The 18,346-nt window shown below is 42.5% G+C and overlaps 2 protein-coding genes across 2 annotated transcripts; one reads left to right on the top strand and one right to left on the bottom strand.

Moving 5' to 3' along the window:
• Positions 1 to 60: 60 nt before the first annotated feature.
• On the top strand, positions 61 to 6,542 carry LOC117488058 (Y-box-binding protein 2-A-like). The gene is made up of 10 exons (XM_034136788.1): positions 61 to 249; positions 1,253 to 1,316; positions 1,434 to 1,467; positions 1,547 to 1,636; positions 1,734 to 1,973; positions 2,100 to 2,188; positions 2,264 to 2,468; positions 5,138 to 5,269; positions 5,365 to 5,440; positions 5,894 to 6,542. The coding sequence occupies exons 1-9, from the start codon at positions 171 to 173 to the stop codon at positions 5,407 to 5,409; spliced, it is 978 nt and encodes a 325-aa protein (XP_033992679.1). The 5' UTR covers positions 61 to 170; the 3' UTR covers positions 5,410 to 5,440; positions 5,894 to 6,542.
• A 515-nt stretch (positions 6,543 to 7,057) lies between these two features.
• LOC117488170 (solute carrier family 2, facilitated glucose transporter member 4-like) lies at positions 7,058 to 17,956 on the bottom strand. Its single transcript, XM_034136963.1, has 11 exons — positions 17,924 to 17,956; positions 16,184 to 16,279; positions 14,319 to 14,479; positions 12,106 to 12,230; positions 11,875 to 11,990; positions 11,558 to 11,720; positions 10,703 to 10,890; positions 10,458 to 10,562; positions 8,822 to 8,923; positions 8,529 to 8,732; positions 7,058 to 8,425 (listed from the first exon to the last, which is right to left on the bottom strand). Exons 1-11 carry the CDS (start codon positions 17,954 to 17,956, stop codon positions 8,198 to 8,200), a joined length of 1,521 nt encoding a protein of 506 aa, XP_033992854.1. The 3' UTR covers positions 7,058 to 8,197.
• Between the last annotated feature and the right edge of the window lie 390 nt (positions 17,957 to 18,346).

Raw genomic sequence — 18,346 nt, 5'->3', positions numbered from 1 at the left:
TGTGAGCCCCTGTACTTATAGACCACATCCAGAGGGAGGCACTAATGCAACGCCAAGGAGGCCAACTGCCGCGCAACCCCAAAGAAGAAGAAGTAGAAGGAGAGAAAAGTTTCGCGAGGAGCCGCAGGGAGGGGACTGCGGAGTGATAGTAAAGTAATCCGACAGCGAGCATGATCGAAACCGAACCGCAGAGCGCTCCACTGTCTGCCCCTGTGGAGGAAGAGCCACAGCCGGAGAGAAAAGTCATAGGTGGGTGAAGAGAGTCCTTCTGATAGCCTACGGATCTGTGAGGGTCAGGTGGTTCAGCACTCTTTAATCTTGACTTTGAATCCATGTTTTATGGATATGAGTCGGATAAAAAGATTTATGTTGATGCAGCATCATTTTTCAACTCATGTCAAATTAAACTTTTTCGTGTGTAATACTGTTGTTGTATTTTAAAAATGGTCAACTTTTGCAAGGTAATGGTTTTTAAAAAGTGTCAACTAATGGAGAGTGTGAAGGCCAATCAATCATTTGTGTTGCGTTTTTGGAGAAACACGTGTCCTGAGTTTAACACATAGGAAGCAATACCAAACAAATTCAGACTTCTACTGTGAAACACAAAAAATCGTAGGTGCTTTTATTGGCAGACTTTTTTAATGTAATTTGGTTCATAGTTTACCCAAAATTAGAGCACTAGCACACCTGATTCTTCCTACTTTTTTGCGCACCTTTTTAAAGCAGCTTCCTTTTTGTTTCCTACACTAAGAAGGAAACAAAATAAACGCTTAATATTTATTTAAGTTTGTTTAACAGTTTGAACACATGACCTACATCTAATTTTTTATCAGCTGTCTCGCGCTGCCACCCGGCCTTTGCACGCGCACCCTCACAGGTGCAAACGATTTAATTGAGAAGCTAACGTCCCAATTCAATGCATTGAGGTGACGTTTTTTCAAGAGCAACTTCAATTGTGACAGTCAAAATTCATATTTTTGTGACCACCGAGGTGTAACATAGCGTTGTTGTTTAGCATTCTCCCCCCCCCCCCCCCCCTCCTTCTCCTCGTGACCTAGTGCAGACCAGGTTTCAAAGTCTTCCTGTTAATGATTGACACAACTCTGCCTTTTCTAGTTGTAAGCAAGGCTGTCATTGATATAAGCAAGATAAGAACATGCCTATATTGTGTTCTTGGAATGGTTGTAAAACAATGTCTTATGTGAAATGTCACTGCAATACATATTTAATCATGTGCTACCTGTTATTGTAGCCACCTTGGTCCCAGGCACAGTGAAGTGGTTCAATGTGCGTAATGGATATGGCTTCATAAACAGGTATTGTGTTTCCTCAACATAATGTTGTCTGCATTACTTTACAATTTTAGTGCATCTTCAAGTTTTCTGTAACCATCCTCAATAATTCCAAAGCTAATCAGGTTCTATTTCTCACAGAAATGATACCAAAGAAGATGTGTTCGTACATCAGGTAAGGTAAAGGGCCTTTTTGAATTCATGTACATGGCTTTATTTGGAACCATTGTTTGATGTTAAATCTGTCTCCTCAGACCGCTATCAAGAAAAACAACCCCAGGAAGTTCCTCCGCAGTGTCGGAGATGGGGAGGTAGTGGAGTTTGATGTGATTGAAGCCGCCAAGGTGAGAATCTCGGGATCCATTGTGTAGTATGGCATTATGACAACAGTTTAAGATGTGTTGATTTCTATACATTTCCCATTGCCTTGGTGTCCCACAGGGCTCAGAAGCAGCCAATGTAACCGGTCCGGGCGGTGTTCCTGTCAAAGGTAGCCGCTACGCACCCAACAAACGCCGCTTCCGTCGAAGGTTCTTCCCCAGGAGCCCAAAGCCTGATGAGGAGAAAACACCCGAGGGCCAGTCCTCCGCTGTTGAGGGCGAAGGATCAGGAGAAAACGATGCAGGGAAACCTCAGCAGCGCCGCCGGAGGCCCCGCAGACCACGGCCAGAGGCACTAGAGGTAAGCTGAAAGAGAACGGTTAGCACAAGGGAAAACGACCACAACCTTTTTTGACGAAATCCCAAAGTTCAATAAGTGTCCATCAGCTTTTTTATTAAACACAGTTTTGGCTTCTTCATCTTTTAGGGTGAGGCTGGAGAACAGAAGAACGAAGTGGCAGAGGGCGACGACACACCGCGACCTCAACAGCGCAGATTCTGGCGCCCGTACCGCAGGTGACATGACGTGTTCATTTTTATGTTTGTGAACTACAGAACTGAAAAGCTTGACTTCCATGTCCTCTGTCACAGACCGTTCCGTCCTCGCCCACCAGCTGAGCAGGCTGCAGACGGCGAGCAGGCTACTTCAGAAAAGAGCCAGGAGCAAGAAGAAGTGAAGCAGCCGGAGGCCTCTGAGGCCCCCCAGACCAACGGAGAAGCAGCTGAGGACCAGAAGGAACAACGCCGCCAGACTAGACGCCGCAGGACGAGGAACTCCGAGTCCTCGACCTCGAAAGTGAGTGTTAAAAGTATCAAGTGAGATATGAGCTAATTGTAAATTTAGAGTTCATAAATTCAACTCGACTTGCAAGTGCAGAGTAAATGCAACACATACAAATGAGCTTTAAAGCTTTTTTTAAATGTATTTTACATGATAAAGTATGTTCTCCACCTTGCCTCAAGTCAAACAAAATTGCCCTCAAACAGGAAGTGATGTCATCAGTGTAGTTGACAGTGCAGTGTTTTACAATATGGGCTGATGCTGCACCACTAAATCAATGATCACTTTTGCTTCAATGGTGTCATGTGACCTTGTGGTGTAAGTGGTATAGAGTGGCGAAGTCCCTCCCCTTCCGGTGGACCTCCATGGGACCTTATTTCGGAAAAATTATGTATTGAAGTCAATGGAGAGAGAAAGATTATCTTTCGATCCCGTTTGAATTGTGCCACGAATTACACATATGTTTGTCAATTTAAAAGATAATTTTGCAAGTCAAAAAAAAAAAAATGTGTCGTAAAACTGTGAAGTAACACATTTGTTTGTGTGAAACGCTCAATGAACTACATCTCTGGTCAACAACACGCGTCACCAAGATGGCCGTCACTACTGTCTTGTCAACAAAACGATTGACTACCCTCACTATCACCACAATGAAACGCGTCCTGAAGAATGTCATGCAAAGCTGCCTGCCTGCCTTTCTTTGATTCTCTCTGAACTGCCTGGTCGTTTTAATGTTTAATGTCAACCATTTGTGCAGATAGCATGAAGTAGAGAAGATCGTCGATGCTAGCGTTAGCGTTAGCATTTCTCCCCCGGGCTTAAATGGTGTATTATAGAATGATCACACCGGTGACAGTACTCTTCAAAGGGTTCACGAAATATGACTACTACTCTTATTGTTTAACATTTTGGGTTACTTAATGTTACTTCATGTTAAGGCTAATAAAAATGGCAAGGCTGTAATGCTAACTAACGTGCTAGCTACTAGCTAGCTTGATCCAGACACTCCTGGTCCTTTCATCAGACGGGAAGCGAAAGAACGAGCAAGACCCATTGCTGGTATAATAACAACCTGGTACTAAGCACACAGGCATCTTGTTAAAGTTATCTTATCTTAGCCAGCGCCATATAGATAGTATATATATATATATATATATATATATATATATATATATATATATATATATATATATATATATATATATATATATATATATATATATATATATATATATATATATATTTATTAATTAGGGCTGTCAAGTTAACGCGTTAATAACGCGTTAACGCAAAAAAAAAATAACGCCACTAATTATTTTAACGCGATTAACGCATGTGTATTTTTTGTCCTTGGCCCCCGTAGTTTCAGAGCGCATCGAGTGTAAAATACCATCGACAAGCTGATGCTGACAGCCCCGCTCCTGCCACCCGCTTGTGGCAGACCACACTACCACGCTCACTGGCAGGCCCGGACTGGCCATCGGGAGGACCGGGAAGGAGTGTGTATGTGTGGCGCGACTCGCGCGAGCGAGGCACACCTTACGTGTTGTTGTTGTTAGCATCTGGTGCTAGCTAGCTGCGCTGACGGATATAAGGAGCTGTTTCAATGACATTTCGCCGACAACTGCGCCGAGCACTTGACTTTATGCAGGTAGCCAGACAGTGGGACATTGTACGAAAAGTCAGCACAGTCAGCACGGATAGTGCGCGCAACATGATTGCAGCGTCCAGGCAGCTCCCATTCGAGCATATATGCCTTGAGCTGCACATAGCTCCATCACAGTGTCTCCACACACACACACACACACACACACACACACACACACACACACACACACACACACACACACACACACACACAGTATTATTGTATGAGAGAGGTTCCAGGTTGAATTGAGGTGAATATTTGTAATGTTCAGAGGTTGTTGTGTTTAATATTCATGAGAATATTTGTCATTGTTCAAATGATAATAAACAAACATATAAAGCATATTTGTCCACTCATATGTTGATAAGAGTATTAAAAACTTGAAAGATATCCCTCTAAGGTACATTTAGAACAGATAAAAAATGTGCGATTAATTTGCGATTAATCGCGATTAACTATGGACAATCATGCGATTAAATATTTTAATCGACTGACAGCCCTAATATGTATGTATGTATGTGTATATATATATATATATATATATGTATGTATGTGTATATATATATATATATATATATATATATATATATATATATATATATATATATATATATATATATATATATATATATATGGCGCTGATCTTAGCTATCTCTTAGTGGAGGAAAACAATTGTGACATCACTTACGCGACTCTGGGATTTGTAGTCTTTCTAGTTACGTATTTTTCATAGTCTTATATTTCAACAGTTTTACGACAAACTGACTTTTTTGACATGGAAATTATTTTTTAAGATTGACAAACATCATATGTGTAATTCATGGCACAATTCAAACGGGATCGAAAGATAAGTTTTCTCTCTCCATTGACTTCAATACATTATTTTTCCGAAATAAGGTCCCATGGGGCGGAAGTAGATGGGCGTGACTTCGCCACTCTATACAATCATTTAAACCTCACTGGGTCAATTGTATTTTAGATTGAAAGCCATTTTTGAAAATGTTCCGGAAGTTTAACTCATGGTTTGCTATTGCAGAATGATACAGAGAAGTCTGCATCAGAACCTGGTACCCCTCCTCCGACGTCCAAACCAGGTGACCTTAAGTCCACGACAAAAACACCCAAGTTGTCCCCTAAAACCTCTCCTAAACCGCCAAAATCACCCGAGGTAAGATGCTAAAACTACATTACATTTTTTTCTTCTAATCTGTATGGTTACTAGAATTTGTTGTGTTGACACAAATATCTAACCTGTGTCTTTAGCCACAGCAGGCAGCTGCTACAACAGACCCAGCACCAACAGAGTGATGCTCGTGAGAGGACAGTCCTGTAACCCTTGGTAAGAGGTGGGTGAAGCAGGGTGGGGGACATGGGGGTGCAGGGTTGTATTTCCTATTCAGATACAGGTGCCGCATTGGCTCACATTTTACACGGCGTGCGAGGAGACCTACGTTAAAGTGATACTTGGGATGTTTTGGAATTGGGTTGTATAAGGTATTTATCCATCGTCAGTGTATTGCCAAAAGTGGAGGGGGGTCGGCTCGCCCTGAGCTCGGAGAAACAAGAGTCCCAGTAAGGGAGCAGAGCAATGTACTGTTCTGGATGAGAGCAGCAGCATAACATATTTAGTCCACCAACACCTAAACAAACAACTTCTTTAACGTGCCCTTTCCGACTGGTAGCTGAAGCCGTTATCCGTGTCAAACTCAAAACCACCAGAATCCATTGTGCTTGTCTTTGTGCTCTTCTCTCATTCCCTTTGTCTCCCATGTGTTTTTTTCCTTTTCCATAGTTCCTAGGGTTGGAGGACTGGACCTATTTCAGAACACATGCACTGCTCTCCCCTCCCTACACTCCCCCCTCCCTCCTCCAACCCTCCTCCAACCCACCCTGTCTTGCTGTCATTCCTCCGGCCCCCACCCCTCTCATTTTGTCTTGTGTTGTGTTGTCCTGTCTAGTCACTGATTTCTGGAAAGGGATGAGGTAGGGAAATGGGGGGATAAAAGGTAGTTTTGTGTGCATATTGAGACATTGTAAGTGCATCTTTAAAAAAAATTATAATAGAAAATCTGCTTGGTAGCCCAGTTATTCCAACCCCCCTTTAAAAAAAGGTGTTTTCTTTTAATTGGCTGGACGGGACGCATCAAGTAGTTATAGAGGAACCAACCTTGATTTTTATTTACCTTTTTTAAAATGTGGTTGAAGAGGGGAAAAACCAAGCAGGTGTTGGGTTGGTGGTGCATTGTGGGAGTCAGTACTGTTGCCACCTCAATCCATTCTTAAAAAAACAACTACTCCCTTCATCTCCTCAGTTGAGGATAGATTGATAAAAATAATTTTTTTTTGTTTTACTTATTTGTGTGTGCTTTTTCTTTGGAGGGGATTATGTGCAATGTCAGTAGTTGAAATGTTAATGAATAAATCATGTTTGCAAATCTCAAGATGCAGTACTTATTTCTTCATGAATAGGGTGCACATATGACTACTTTTGTCCGCATTTGTGTAAAAAAAATTGGAGTACTTAAAGGTGGGGTAGGTAATTTTGGAGAAACCAGCTCGAATGCGCAAGAATTTGAAAATACACAGCCGGAAAAAATCTGCCACTTCCTTACAGAGCCCCTCCTCCCAACACACACGAACGCGCACATGACCAATGAGGGCACGAGATAAGTTTGTGCACAGATGGAAGGCTGACAGGCAGGTAGGCCATCCAGTTATTTTAGCCGGGCCAGCTAAAATGATTGGTCGTGCTTTTTACAGTACTACGGCTTCCACAGATGAACATTTTTTATGGATTTTTTGTCAAAGCACTTAAGATATTCATTGCTATCGGGATGTTAAGAGCATTCCATGGAATATAACAAAGTGTATCTTGAGCCGGTTTCTCAAACTTACCTACCCCACCTTTAATGCAACACAATTTATAATTCTATATAGAAATCACTGGAGACCTTCACAGGTGTTTTCAGTAACCTTATTTACAGTATCCTATTGACAGCAGCATCACAATTCATAATACAAATAACAGGTCCTCACTGAACAACCTCAATAGAAATCTTCAGAAGGTAATGATACACACCAATAAAGAATAAATGGCACACATGACAGAAAAATACAGAATAATAATCTACTCTATACAGGCAGCCCTTTGGTTGCACAACTCTCTAGTCTAGTGCATCAGGCTTCTGTTTACACGACCAAACAACCACTGGAGTGCATAAAGAATTGAAACATTTAGACCCTCATACCTTGATATCAACAACCAAATAAAACACTATGTACACATGGAGTACTAAAATATAATTTCTTTAACGGTAGCATTTCTGCAGGTTGTGCAATACGTTTCTCATGATCAGAAATATATGTTGTGATTGCTTTAGCTGGGTCGACACTTCATGATTTGAAATTGCAGTTTGGCAATGAAGTCTTTCAGGCAGCCCACATAAGAAATGCTTGGGTTGCCTTATTTTAAGTTCTGGGACAGCAAACACTCACAAAACCCAAATGTCATGACGTCCCTTCAAATTTACATTTGAACAACTTTCGGACGAACCCTAAATTATAACAATCTGAATGCTGTCAATGTGTTTGAATCGGTAGCATTTACACAGGAGTGTTCCCAGCTTGAGTACAAAGTATGTAAGCACATTACTTTGATCTTATTCTTGAAGGTGGGGGGTTACCTCCAAACTCTGAATAACTATAGATGTCTCTGTACATAAAGTGCAGGAATCCCAAGTCTCTCCACCTCCGTCTTCTGTCAATATTGCCACAGAGTGCATCACCATGGAATAACATCCCACCACACGCACAGGCTATGCCTCAACAATGGAGACACTTAGCTTTGAAGTACATCTTAATTCTTTAAACTACAGTAGTCTCCTCTTTGTCAAGGCTCAATTGGTAACCCAATATTGCAGTAGTACCAGGAAAGGACACTTATCACACACCTTTAACACTGCTTTGGCACAACAATCTATATGAATACATCAATTAACCTCAATATACATGTCAGAAAATAAAGTTTTAGAGTCAGGCCCACATACACAGTTCATCCCAAGCTAAACACAGTCTAATTTCCCTACAGAGAGACCCCTCAGTGGTTGCTTTCCTCCCCCAAATAGTCCAGCTCGGTGCTGGGCTTGTCCAGATCCAGGTCCAGATCCAGGTCCATATCCATCATTCCTGCAGAGCGCTGTTGGAAGTTTGCTGCAATCTGGTCGAATGTTTTGCCCCGTGTCTCTGGCACAAGGAAGAATGTGAAGATTAGGAAGACGATGAGGAGTGATGCGAAGATCAGGAAGACATATGGCCCAGTAGCGTCCTGGAAGAGGATGGGGAAAAGTACAGATTACAGTTAGAGAATGAGTAGACCATACTTATTTGTTTAGAATATCCCCAACATCATCAAGGTAAGTAATACTCACAGCAACAGATTGGAAGCACATGCCGATGATGAAGTTAGCGGTCCAGTTGGAGAAGCCGGCTACAGCCATGGCGGCCGGCCTTGGACCCTGAGAGAAGAGCTCAGCTACAAAGAACCAAGGAATGGGACCCGGACCGATCTCAAAGAAGGCCACAAAACCGAAGATGGCCAGCATGCTGATGTAACTCATCCATGGAACATGCTCCTATCAGGTGGTAGGAAAAGAGGTTCAGTGGTTTGTACAGACAACATCCATAACAGTAGATGAATAATTGCTTCTCTGCAGAGACTGACCAACAGAGCAAGAGCCATGGTCATGATGACGGCACAGATGGCCATCCCGCCAAGTCCCAGCATGTGGAGCGTCCGCCGACCCATCCTCTCTATCAGGAAGAGCTGTAAATAACAAGAAAATGGGGTAACACTGAATTATTCTCAGGAGGTGACTGGATGTAAACCTTACCTATTCTACTTTGGTTGCTTAAGTTAGCTTTTCACCTAGCTTGTTCTGAAATATGATTCATTGACAAAGAAAGCTAGATTATTTATTTATGCTAGCAGCTCTATTCCCTTTAAAAGTGGTGCTTTGAGCCAAATGCTACCAATGCTAACATGTTGATACTTAGCAGGTTTAATGTTGCCCATGTTTGCATGCTAACGTTTGCTAATTGAGGTCCATTAGCAACTACAGCTTAAGCTAATAATAATGGTCATCAAAGTTTTGACAATTCACCTTGAGGAGGATATTAATTTTTATACCAAATTTCAAGCAATGAGCACACGCAACCACATGATGGTGGATCACCAGAAAATAGTGGACACACCAAAGAGCGATGCTACTACCAGCTAAAAGTCCTGCTTCGTGACCAATATTGTGACATTGAAATGATCTTGACCAGCTAAACCAAACTTGACCTATTTGGACGCAGGAATGTTTGAGAGGCAGGCACAAGAAGAACCTGTAGTGTTAAGTTATTTGCTCTTTGATAACATTGTTAAAGGTCCCATGTCATGCTTTTCTGGTTATTACCCGTCCCCTTGTGTGTTATGTAGCTTTTTCTGCATGTAAACGGTCTGCAGAGTCACAAACCCTCAAAGTACACCCTGTAGCGAGTAAAACTCTAACACAGAAAAGACCTGTCTATGCTGCCCCAGAACGCCTCGTTGGAGATTTTTCTTTTTCTTCCTGGGTACAGTGACGTATTGGGTATAGTGATGTTACGTTACGTGCGCGGAGCCATTACGTTTGGACCAATCCGCGGACTTCCTCACACACACACACTCAATCTTTTCTCAGCTGCAGCTCCGCGGATTTCTCAGCCTGGGACGCGGGGAGGCTGCGGGTGTGTGTGTGTGTGCTCGGGCTGGGTTCGGGCTGGGTTTCGCTGTCTCGCAGACCCCACGCAGCAGCCAGGAAACAACACCAGCAGTAATCCAGCTCACACTGTCCGCTCCTCGCAGCAGCGAGCCCCGCAACGTCCCGCCAACACGGCACCCAGACCCCACGCAGCATTCTCATCTGTTTGTCATTGCTGGTGTCATTTTCTCGTTGCTAACAAATGCCATTGTAACACATAAACACACATCAGAGCACAGTGGGCTCATAGGGAGGGGGGGGGGGGGGGGGGGGGGGGTGGGCAGGAGCTCCAACAAGGCGTTTAGGACAGAGAGTGAATACACATACTATACAGAGATGCTGTATGAGAAACCAATGTGAGTTTGGAAAATTGAACAATGTAAATCTATTCTAGTAGACCTCAACAATGGAATTATGATCAGTAGAAATGGCCATGACATAAGAGACATGCTTTGCTACATAGCAGGACTGTTTTCTTCATCATTCTAAATTCACTAAAGATTAAAGTTTCAAAATGAGGTAATTTAATAAGGAAGGAGTAGAGATATTAGAAATCAGAGATATGCTACTGACCGAGACCACAGTGAAGGCACAGTTCACCACGCCTGCTCCTATGGTGGCATAGACTGGACTCTGGACTCCTGCCTTCATGAAGATACTGGTGGAGTAGTAAAAAATCTGACCAGAGGGGAAATCAGATCAAAATGACGCCATATTATACAGCACTGATTCACTTTCCTTTTTGAGACTCTATGCAAAGTGAATTGATGTCATTTGTACAACTAAAAAATTCAAGAATAATGTGATATAACACGTACTGCATTGACCCCAGACAGCTGCTGGGAGAGCTGCAGCATGATGGAGATCATGATGGGCTGCCGGTAGAGCTTAGAGCGAAAGAGCTCCAGGATGGACACCTTCCTCTCCATGTCCATCTTCCTCTTCTCTTCCTTCATCTCCGCCAACATACTGCCCACTTCCTGTCTCCCCGTTAACCTCCTCAGGCCTGCACAAAGGAGACATGTAAAGCGTAATATCTAAGAGGTCTGTATGTTTGATTAACATATTCTATTTGAGTTTTGGGACATTTAGACACCTGTTCTAGTACATTCAGACGCAGAAATATTACGTGATGTCTTCTAGTACAGCATGGTTGGAGATATTGGCTGTAGAGATGTCTGCCTTCTCTGAGATATAATAGGGCTAGTTAGCACATCGGCTCAAAGCAGGAAAAGAATACATTAAAAACTCCGCAGCAGTTTCTCTTTCCTGATATTACGATCCGGTTTCTCAATATAATCAACGGACCCATGTTGTAAGACATTCATGTAGGAACTATTTTTCTTTCAACCGGCCTTCACCTTCCAACCATATCACAGCACATAAGAAAGTGTGCATCTACTAATTGACAAGTAGCTCATTATTTCTTGTACAGTTTGGTTAAAAAAAAGGTAATAATTCCCTTTTGAAACTGCTCATGTCTAGGTTTGTGGATTATCTTAAATGGGCAGGTCATGATTTTTTAAAAGAGACATTGCTGTAGTGTAGAGTTATTAAAAAGTATTTTGTGGCACTACAAGCACCACAAACGGAGACACATCTGGTTCCTTTATGATCGATAGAAGACAGACATCTCTACAGCCAATATCTCAAACACTTAGCATCTTGCTCACCTCTCTTAGCTTGGTGCTCCTGGCAGCGGACGATGTAGAGGAAGCGGGGGCTCTCGGGGCAGAAAGGCAGAAGTGCCATCTGAAAAACAGCTGGAACGATTGCTAAACCCAACAGAATTGGCCACAAATGTTCAACACCCAGTAAGGACTCCAGACCGAGGATCTGCAAAGAGAGAGGGATCAAGTGTGAGGGAATAGGAAATTAAACTATACTAATACTATACTAATAAGTAAGGGCTATTCCAAAAATATGCAGACTAAAGAAAGAAAAAGTTTCATAATTTTTGCAACATTAATATTAGGGTGTGCTGTCCTACCTGTGCTATGAGGATACCAGTGACTATAGCCAGTTGGTGCAGTGTCCCCAATGCCCCTCGCAGACTTGTAGGAGCTATCTCACCCACATACATCGGAGTCAAGCCTGATGCCAACCCTGCAGAGAGAATAGGTTGGATGAGAAAAAAAAGAGTAGCCGTTACGGCAATGTACTTATAAGTAATACTACGTAAATTAAACAAATGAGAAATAGAGAATAGTGGATCTCTCACCGCAGTAGAGACCGATTACAAAGCGGCCGAGGATCAACATTTCAAAGGAGCCGCAGAGCTTGGACAACCCCATCAGACTTCCACCAACGAAGGCAAACATGTTGTTTATGAGCATTCCTTTCCTCCTGGAGAAAAACACAGACAAACATCTTTGTAGAAATTCCCCAGACATGAAATTGTACTTTGACATTTTAAGTCAAAGGATCTCAGAGAGAGTCTTGCATTTGGAACAAAGATATAATGGGTCTTTAACATACGTTATAATGGTACTAAATGAATTAGACAGACCTCTTTTAGCCTCCAGAGAGCAGTGTTGTACAACAATATTGAAGGCTTTCGTTAGTAGCGTAATCATTGTCTGATATTAATAGTAATTGTTAATTGTGACTTTAATAGGACATATTTGACTTTATTTCAAAAAATCCTTTCTTACAAATCATTATATTTTAAAGATCCAACAAGCCTTTTTTGCTCTGCTTTGAATACTAATTATACTGATAATAATAATAATAAATGATATTTATATAGCGCCTTTCAAGCATGGTCGCTGTACATGGTGGACAAACAAAACAAACAGACAATCAAAGGGCAAAAAAAAAAAAAAAGGAAGCCGGGGGACCAAGAAAGGGCTAGGGCCCGAAGGCCAGGGTGAACAGGTGTGTTTTTAATGATGATTTGAAGATGTCCAGGGAGGCAGCATTACGGATCTCGGCAGGAAGTGCATTCCAGAGGGTGGGGGCCGCAACACTGAACGCCCTGTCACCAACAGTTTGGAGGCGAGAGCGGGGGATGGAGAGCAGGCCCGTGTCTGAGGACCGCAGACTCCGAGAAGGGGTGTAGGGATGGAGGAGGTCCGATAAGTACTGGGGGGCGAGGGTATGGAGGGACTTGTACGTGAGGAGGAGTGTTTTGTACTGAATCCGGGACTTGACCGGCAGCCAGTGTAGGTGGATGAGGGTGGGGGTGATATGTTGCCATGGCTTGGTGCGGGTGAGAAGCCTGGCGGCAGAGTTCTGGACGTATTGGAGCCTGTCCAGGGTTTTGCTGTGAACCCCGGACAGGACTCCATTGCAGTAGTCCAGACGGGATGTGATGAAGGCGATATGTTTATTTACCGACAACGATGATCAGTTGCCTTGTTAAAAATTTGAAAAAATTACATCTACTTTCTCTTCCTATATCCTTTACATCCAAAATATATGCCAAACATTTCCAAAAACATATCTGGAAAATGGTGGGAAAATAAAATGTGTGTATAATTTTAGAAGATTATGTGAAAAATGTGAACATTCTTCAAGTCGCCTTCTGCACATAAATCCTTCTGCACAGTAGTAAAACCTGTGCCCCCCATATTTTCCTCTCCACTGTGTCTCACCCACCCACTCTTCTTTGTGCACTGGAGACTTAGGTTGCATCTAAATCACTTTGACCTCAGAGTTCGACGCGGTTCCCACTGTCTTCAACAGCCAAATCGATGTCCGCTGCTTTTTTTAGGAAGACCTTGTCCTGAGTGCACCGAAGCTGAATGCTCCCACCCCCCCAACCCCTCCTGACCCAGTGCTGCCAGCTCTGTTTGGATCCCCTTTCAGTGAGTTCAAAATGTGGGCTGCAATCCAGCTCACATCCCAGCTCAGGTTACAGAGGGAAGCTTGGTAGACAAGGAACATCCTGGGAAGAGTTTCCTCAGTGACTACAGGCTGGACATTGGGATCCATTTTGGATCCATGCAGAGGTGGAAAGGAGACCCTGATGTATCATGACTCAAATATTTGGCCACTGACATATTTGTAAATGTACCTGACTGTCCAAAAATAAAGAAAGCATTGACTCAGAAAATAATTGAGTGGATTAACTATACAGTATGTCAATATTCTGGTAATCAAGGTTTATTTAGGTGCGATGCAGTTAAAGGCATTTCTGTTTACATTGATATATCTCTGTTTTTGCTCAAATAATTTAAATAGTAATATGCATTTAATCTAAATGGGGCCTAAGGATTGTATTGGGCAGCATATTGTTGATTGTCCTACTCACCTACCTAAAAAACCCTGAATGTACAATTTTAATGTAGTAAATCAGTTGAAGACTGGAGGATATAAAATATTTGTATTTGTCCGAATAGGCTCAGGTTCATTTAAAAGAACATTGTACAAATATCTCCACAGTTGAGTAGGAAAACCTAAACCATTGTTGCATCCTGTGTGTTTCCCTACCTGCCCAGCCACTCGGAGACGAAGCCCACACAGAAGGAGGACAGCATGCCACCGATGGAGAAGATGGCCACGGACAAGGACCAGAGGGTGGTGAGGGTCCCCGCTGGGATGGGCTCTCCATACCGCTGGATCCATGTTGAATTGTACTCCTGCTCGATGATCTGCACAGAGGTGAGAGGAGACCCGGAAACATGTTACCCTGGAACCCAACTACTTAGGAGTTAAAGTCTCTTTGATAGCCTACATGGTTTGTGGCCCTGATAACTGGGATTGAAAGTCAGCATTTGTAAATTTAACACATTTGATTGACATCAAAGGCTGATTTCCAAGCATCAATCCTTTTTGGGGGTGACAAAAATGTGTCAGTAGCACAGAGTCTTTAAAGCTGTAAAGTACAAATACAAAAAGCTGGCATTGAATGTATGTCATTATTATGAACACCCATAGGGCGGTGGTGGCGAAGTCCATAGGGACTTGGCTTGGCAACTGGAAGGTCACCAGTTCAAGTCCCGGAAAGACCAAGTGCTGACCAGGTGTCCCTGAGCAAGGCACTATTCCCTACACTGCTCCCCAGGCGCCGTACATAATGGCAGCCCACTGCTCCTAACACTAGGATGGGTCAAATGCAGAGACACCGTTTTGTTACATAGTACCTGTACTAATGACAATAAGTTGAATTGTCTTCTTCTTATTAGAATAAGTGTCCTAAAAACATGCTTATATTTCCATTAAACAATTTATTTTATTTGAATATAGGCTCATGAGCTGGAACTGCATCGAAATAAATGCAAAGGGTTTATCAACAAAGTAAAAGTTTAAAAAATGGGAGGACAATCCATTAGTTGAGCAAAGTGTAGAAAATAAAATGTGTTATGTTTATTAAAACACATGTTTTATTTGTATTGAAACAACCAGCACTTGGTAGCCTCTCTCAGCTGTATTGTTACGGGTGACAAAACCATCAGACATAGACACATCGGCTCAGCTTCTATTCTAGGTGTATTGGCTCAGTGAAACTCCGTCAGCTGGGGGGTGTTTGTAGTTGAGTGTAAAGATAGGCCAACACCGAGTCAGAGAACCTCACCTGACATGGCTCGGGTTCTCTGCATCCATTCACCTCTAAGACTCTATGTCACTAATGTCCAACAAATGTGTTCACTGTTTTATGTGACGTATTTATTAAGTATTTATTGACACGTACCAGTCCTTATAATAGGGCAACATGCATGTAGGGGAAGTCATAAATCACATATTTCTCACATGCAGTACCCAAGCATGCCTTCATTCTGGAACACCTCGTGTGGCTGCAACATGAGCAGCAAGAGCATGTCAGGTTTGCAAAAATCATGTGCCTCCATCTATATATATATATTTAGTGTTTAATAAACAGGCTCCATAGGTTTGTGCAGCACTATGTTGCATCCCAGATCTGACAGTAAATCTAATCCAATAACCCCCCTTTTCCTCATAAACAAAGCATAAATACCCCTCTTTGCAGTTACACAAGACAGGGTTTGGCATTGCTGTTTTTCCATAAACACAACTAAGATGCTCCATAAACTTGCTTTGCTGTTTCATAACTCCCTTGTATATATATCAATGCATCATGTGCCAGGAATGTATTGTCATTTTCCAAGTGTATTTTCTAAACACCATTGGCACCGTTTGAAGCAGCATTATCAAATCAGGAAAATACAAGAAACAGCTGAGTTGACATCTGGTAAAATGTCACGGCCTCCCGCCTTAAACAACAGAACTCCTAAACACACCTTCTTGATGTAATGTTAGCACCAATTTGGCAAGTTTGTATAGGATTTATTGGCTGATTCTGACCATCGTCTGAGCAATCAGTGCTTCATTTTTACCTTCTGCGGTGCATTGATGACGCCAATGTTGTATCCAAAGCCCAGAGATCCCAGGACAGCCGTGAAGACCGAGAGAACGAAGGTTCCAGTCACTGTCTGAAGTACAAAGAAACAACATACAGAGAGGTAAAAACACATATGTCGGAACATTAAGCGTAAAGTGTACTATGGACAACTTGGATTCATTTCTGTACTGTAGCTCTACTCTCGCCAACAATTGACTATATATAACTGTGATCCTGATGAGAACAGATCTCTCTCTTTAACTTCCCTCCTGTTTCCCAGCAGGCTACAAGCAGCTGTCTCCACGGTGAGAGATGAGACGACCTTCGGGACATTGGGTCTTCCCCTCAAAGGGTGTTTAAGTCTTAAAGATACCTTTCATTAACCTGCATGTAAGTTACAAAACAGCCTAATGCTAAAATATGAACAGTTTGACAGAAAAACGTGGTGATTTTAAAAGCTTTGGAAAGGCTCACAAAGTCTTTGAAGACACACCCAGCGTGGCTTACTGTAAAGTTGACATTTTGATGATGTGGGCCTCCTGACAACAACAATGTCATGTGACTCTAAACTCAAATGTGGGCCAAACCGCCTTTTCGTATTGTATGGTTTCAGTGGATTATTATTTGCATGTAATATGTGTGTAGTACATTTGTAACACTGGCTTGACCTTGCTGTGTTGAATCCCCAGATAAGTGCTGTTTAGTGTTCATGGACCAAAACAAAAGTTTGTGTGTGTGCACATGTCCTTGCAACAGAAAAGTTCAAACCTCAGGAGCCGTCAGTTATGCTCTACTACACTTAATGGTAACTGCTTTTCATTAAAAATGACATAGTTGAATGCTCGGTAATTCATTTACTTCTCACTTATCATGAATGAATCTGATTCCTTAGACCTCATAAAGTGTGTTTGCTTTTTGCTTTGTTTAAGTTTCCACTATTTATTTTACACTGTAGGACTGAGTTAGCAAATGTGCCCACATCCATGGAGCATCAACCTGTTCACAGATGGTGTTCGTACATGGCATTCTAAAATAACTCTCTCTTGTTTCCAGATTTGAAATTAAACTGTGCAGAATCCCAGGAGGGACACCTAAGACTTATTCAGACATCCACCTGATCTATAAAGCTTTTCTCAAAAACAACTTCTGGTAGCATACAACACAGGCATTGTTTATGAGGTGAAAAGGAACCAATCAAACTAGGAGGCCTTTAACAACCCACAGCACTCAGCTCTGACCTGTCAACTCGCACATTTGGTTGGCCAAGGTCACTGCTCAGGACTAAATAAGGGCTAAACCCGTTCAGATCAGGGCTGACTTTGTGTTGTTACTGGATGTTACAGAGGACATTGTTGTTGATATTATCATTTTTAGACTATGTCAATGAGAAAATAGGCCATGTCTTTGCTTACTGTCAACGTTGACACTACACAACATGTTCTAGATCTGGCTAAATAAATTATATTTATACTATTTTTATTTTCTGATTATTTTTTGCCCAGCAAATCAACGTGTTTCATTATTTATTGGATTATGTTAGGCAAAATAAATCCGGCATAGATATTAAATGATGTTCTCTAACAGTCTTTGCGTTCTACCCAGATTAAACCGTGCGTACAATCTCACCAAATACAAATGCGCACCGAACAAAATTAAGGCTTTCCTTCGCTTTTGCAAACTGAAGGCAGGTCCAGCCACATGTAACATTTGTGAAGAGCACTCTAAAAATCATTACCTCCCCTCCAAGTTGCTGAAACCCGGCCGGCATGACTTTGGCAGCTCCAGGCACCGAGCAGCAGTCGATGACAGATGCGTCTGGTGCCAAATGGAGACACGTGAAACTCCCTCAAAAGTACAACAAGCCCCGACTGAAACGTTTCGCACTTCAGCAACAAAAAGAGGTCTGAAAGGTACAATCCAAAAGAGAATCCCGAAGCGATCAGCCTGGTTCTCCTGAGCTGCAGGGTGTCCTCTCTTCTTCTTTCAACTTTGTGTTGTGTCCGTCCAGCTTGGATAGAGTGACACCCGCACACCGATTGCACGCCTCTCTTCGTATCGAGAGGGAGGGGGGGGGGGGGGGGGGGGGGGGGGTCGGGGGGGGGGTCGGGGGTGAGGCTGCTCCAGGCCAGAGGGGCCCAATAGGCTGATCTTGAGGTCG

This window comes from Trematomus bernacchii, unplaced genomic scaffold (assembly GCF_902827165.1).
Source record: "Trematomus bernacchii unplaced genomic scaffold, fTreBer1.1, whole genome shotgun sequence".
Taxonomy (NCBI): domain Eukaryota; kingdom Metazoa; phylum Chordata; class Actinopteri; order Perciformes; family Nototheniidae; genus Trematomus; species Trematomus bernacchii.
Note: the sequence above shows the minus strand (reverse complement) of the source record. Positions and strands in the feature narration are given on the sequence as shown.

Excerpts from the sequence above, each read along its gene's own strand:
- LOC117488058 (XM_034136788.1), top strand. The coding sequence starts at position 171 with ATGATCGAAACCGAACCGCAGAGCGCTCCACTGTCTGCCCCTGTGGAG. Across the intron at positions 250-1,252 it reads GCCGGAGAGAAAAGTCATAG|CCACCTTGGTCCCAGGCACA; the intron begins GTGGGTGAAGAG and ends CTGTTATTGTAG. Across the intron at positions 1,468-1,546 it reads AAGATGTGTTCGTACATCAG|ACCGCTATCAAGAAAAACAA; the intron begins GTAAGGTAAAGG and ends CTGTCTCCTCAG.
- LOC117488170 (XM_034136963.1), bottom strand. The coding sequence starts at position 17,956 with ATGCCGGCCGGGTTTCAGCAACTTGGAGGGGAG. Across the intron at positions 10,563-10,702 it reads AGCTGTCTGGGGTCAATGCA|ATTTTTTACTACTCCACCAG; the intron begins GTACGTGTTATA and ends CCCTCTGGTCAG. Across the intron at positions 8,733-8,821 it reads CCATGGCTCTTGCTCTGTTG|GAGCATGTTCCATGGATGAG; the intron begins GTCAGTCTCTGC and ends ACCACCTGATAG.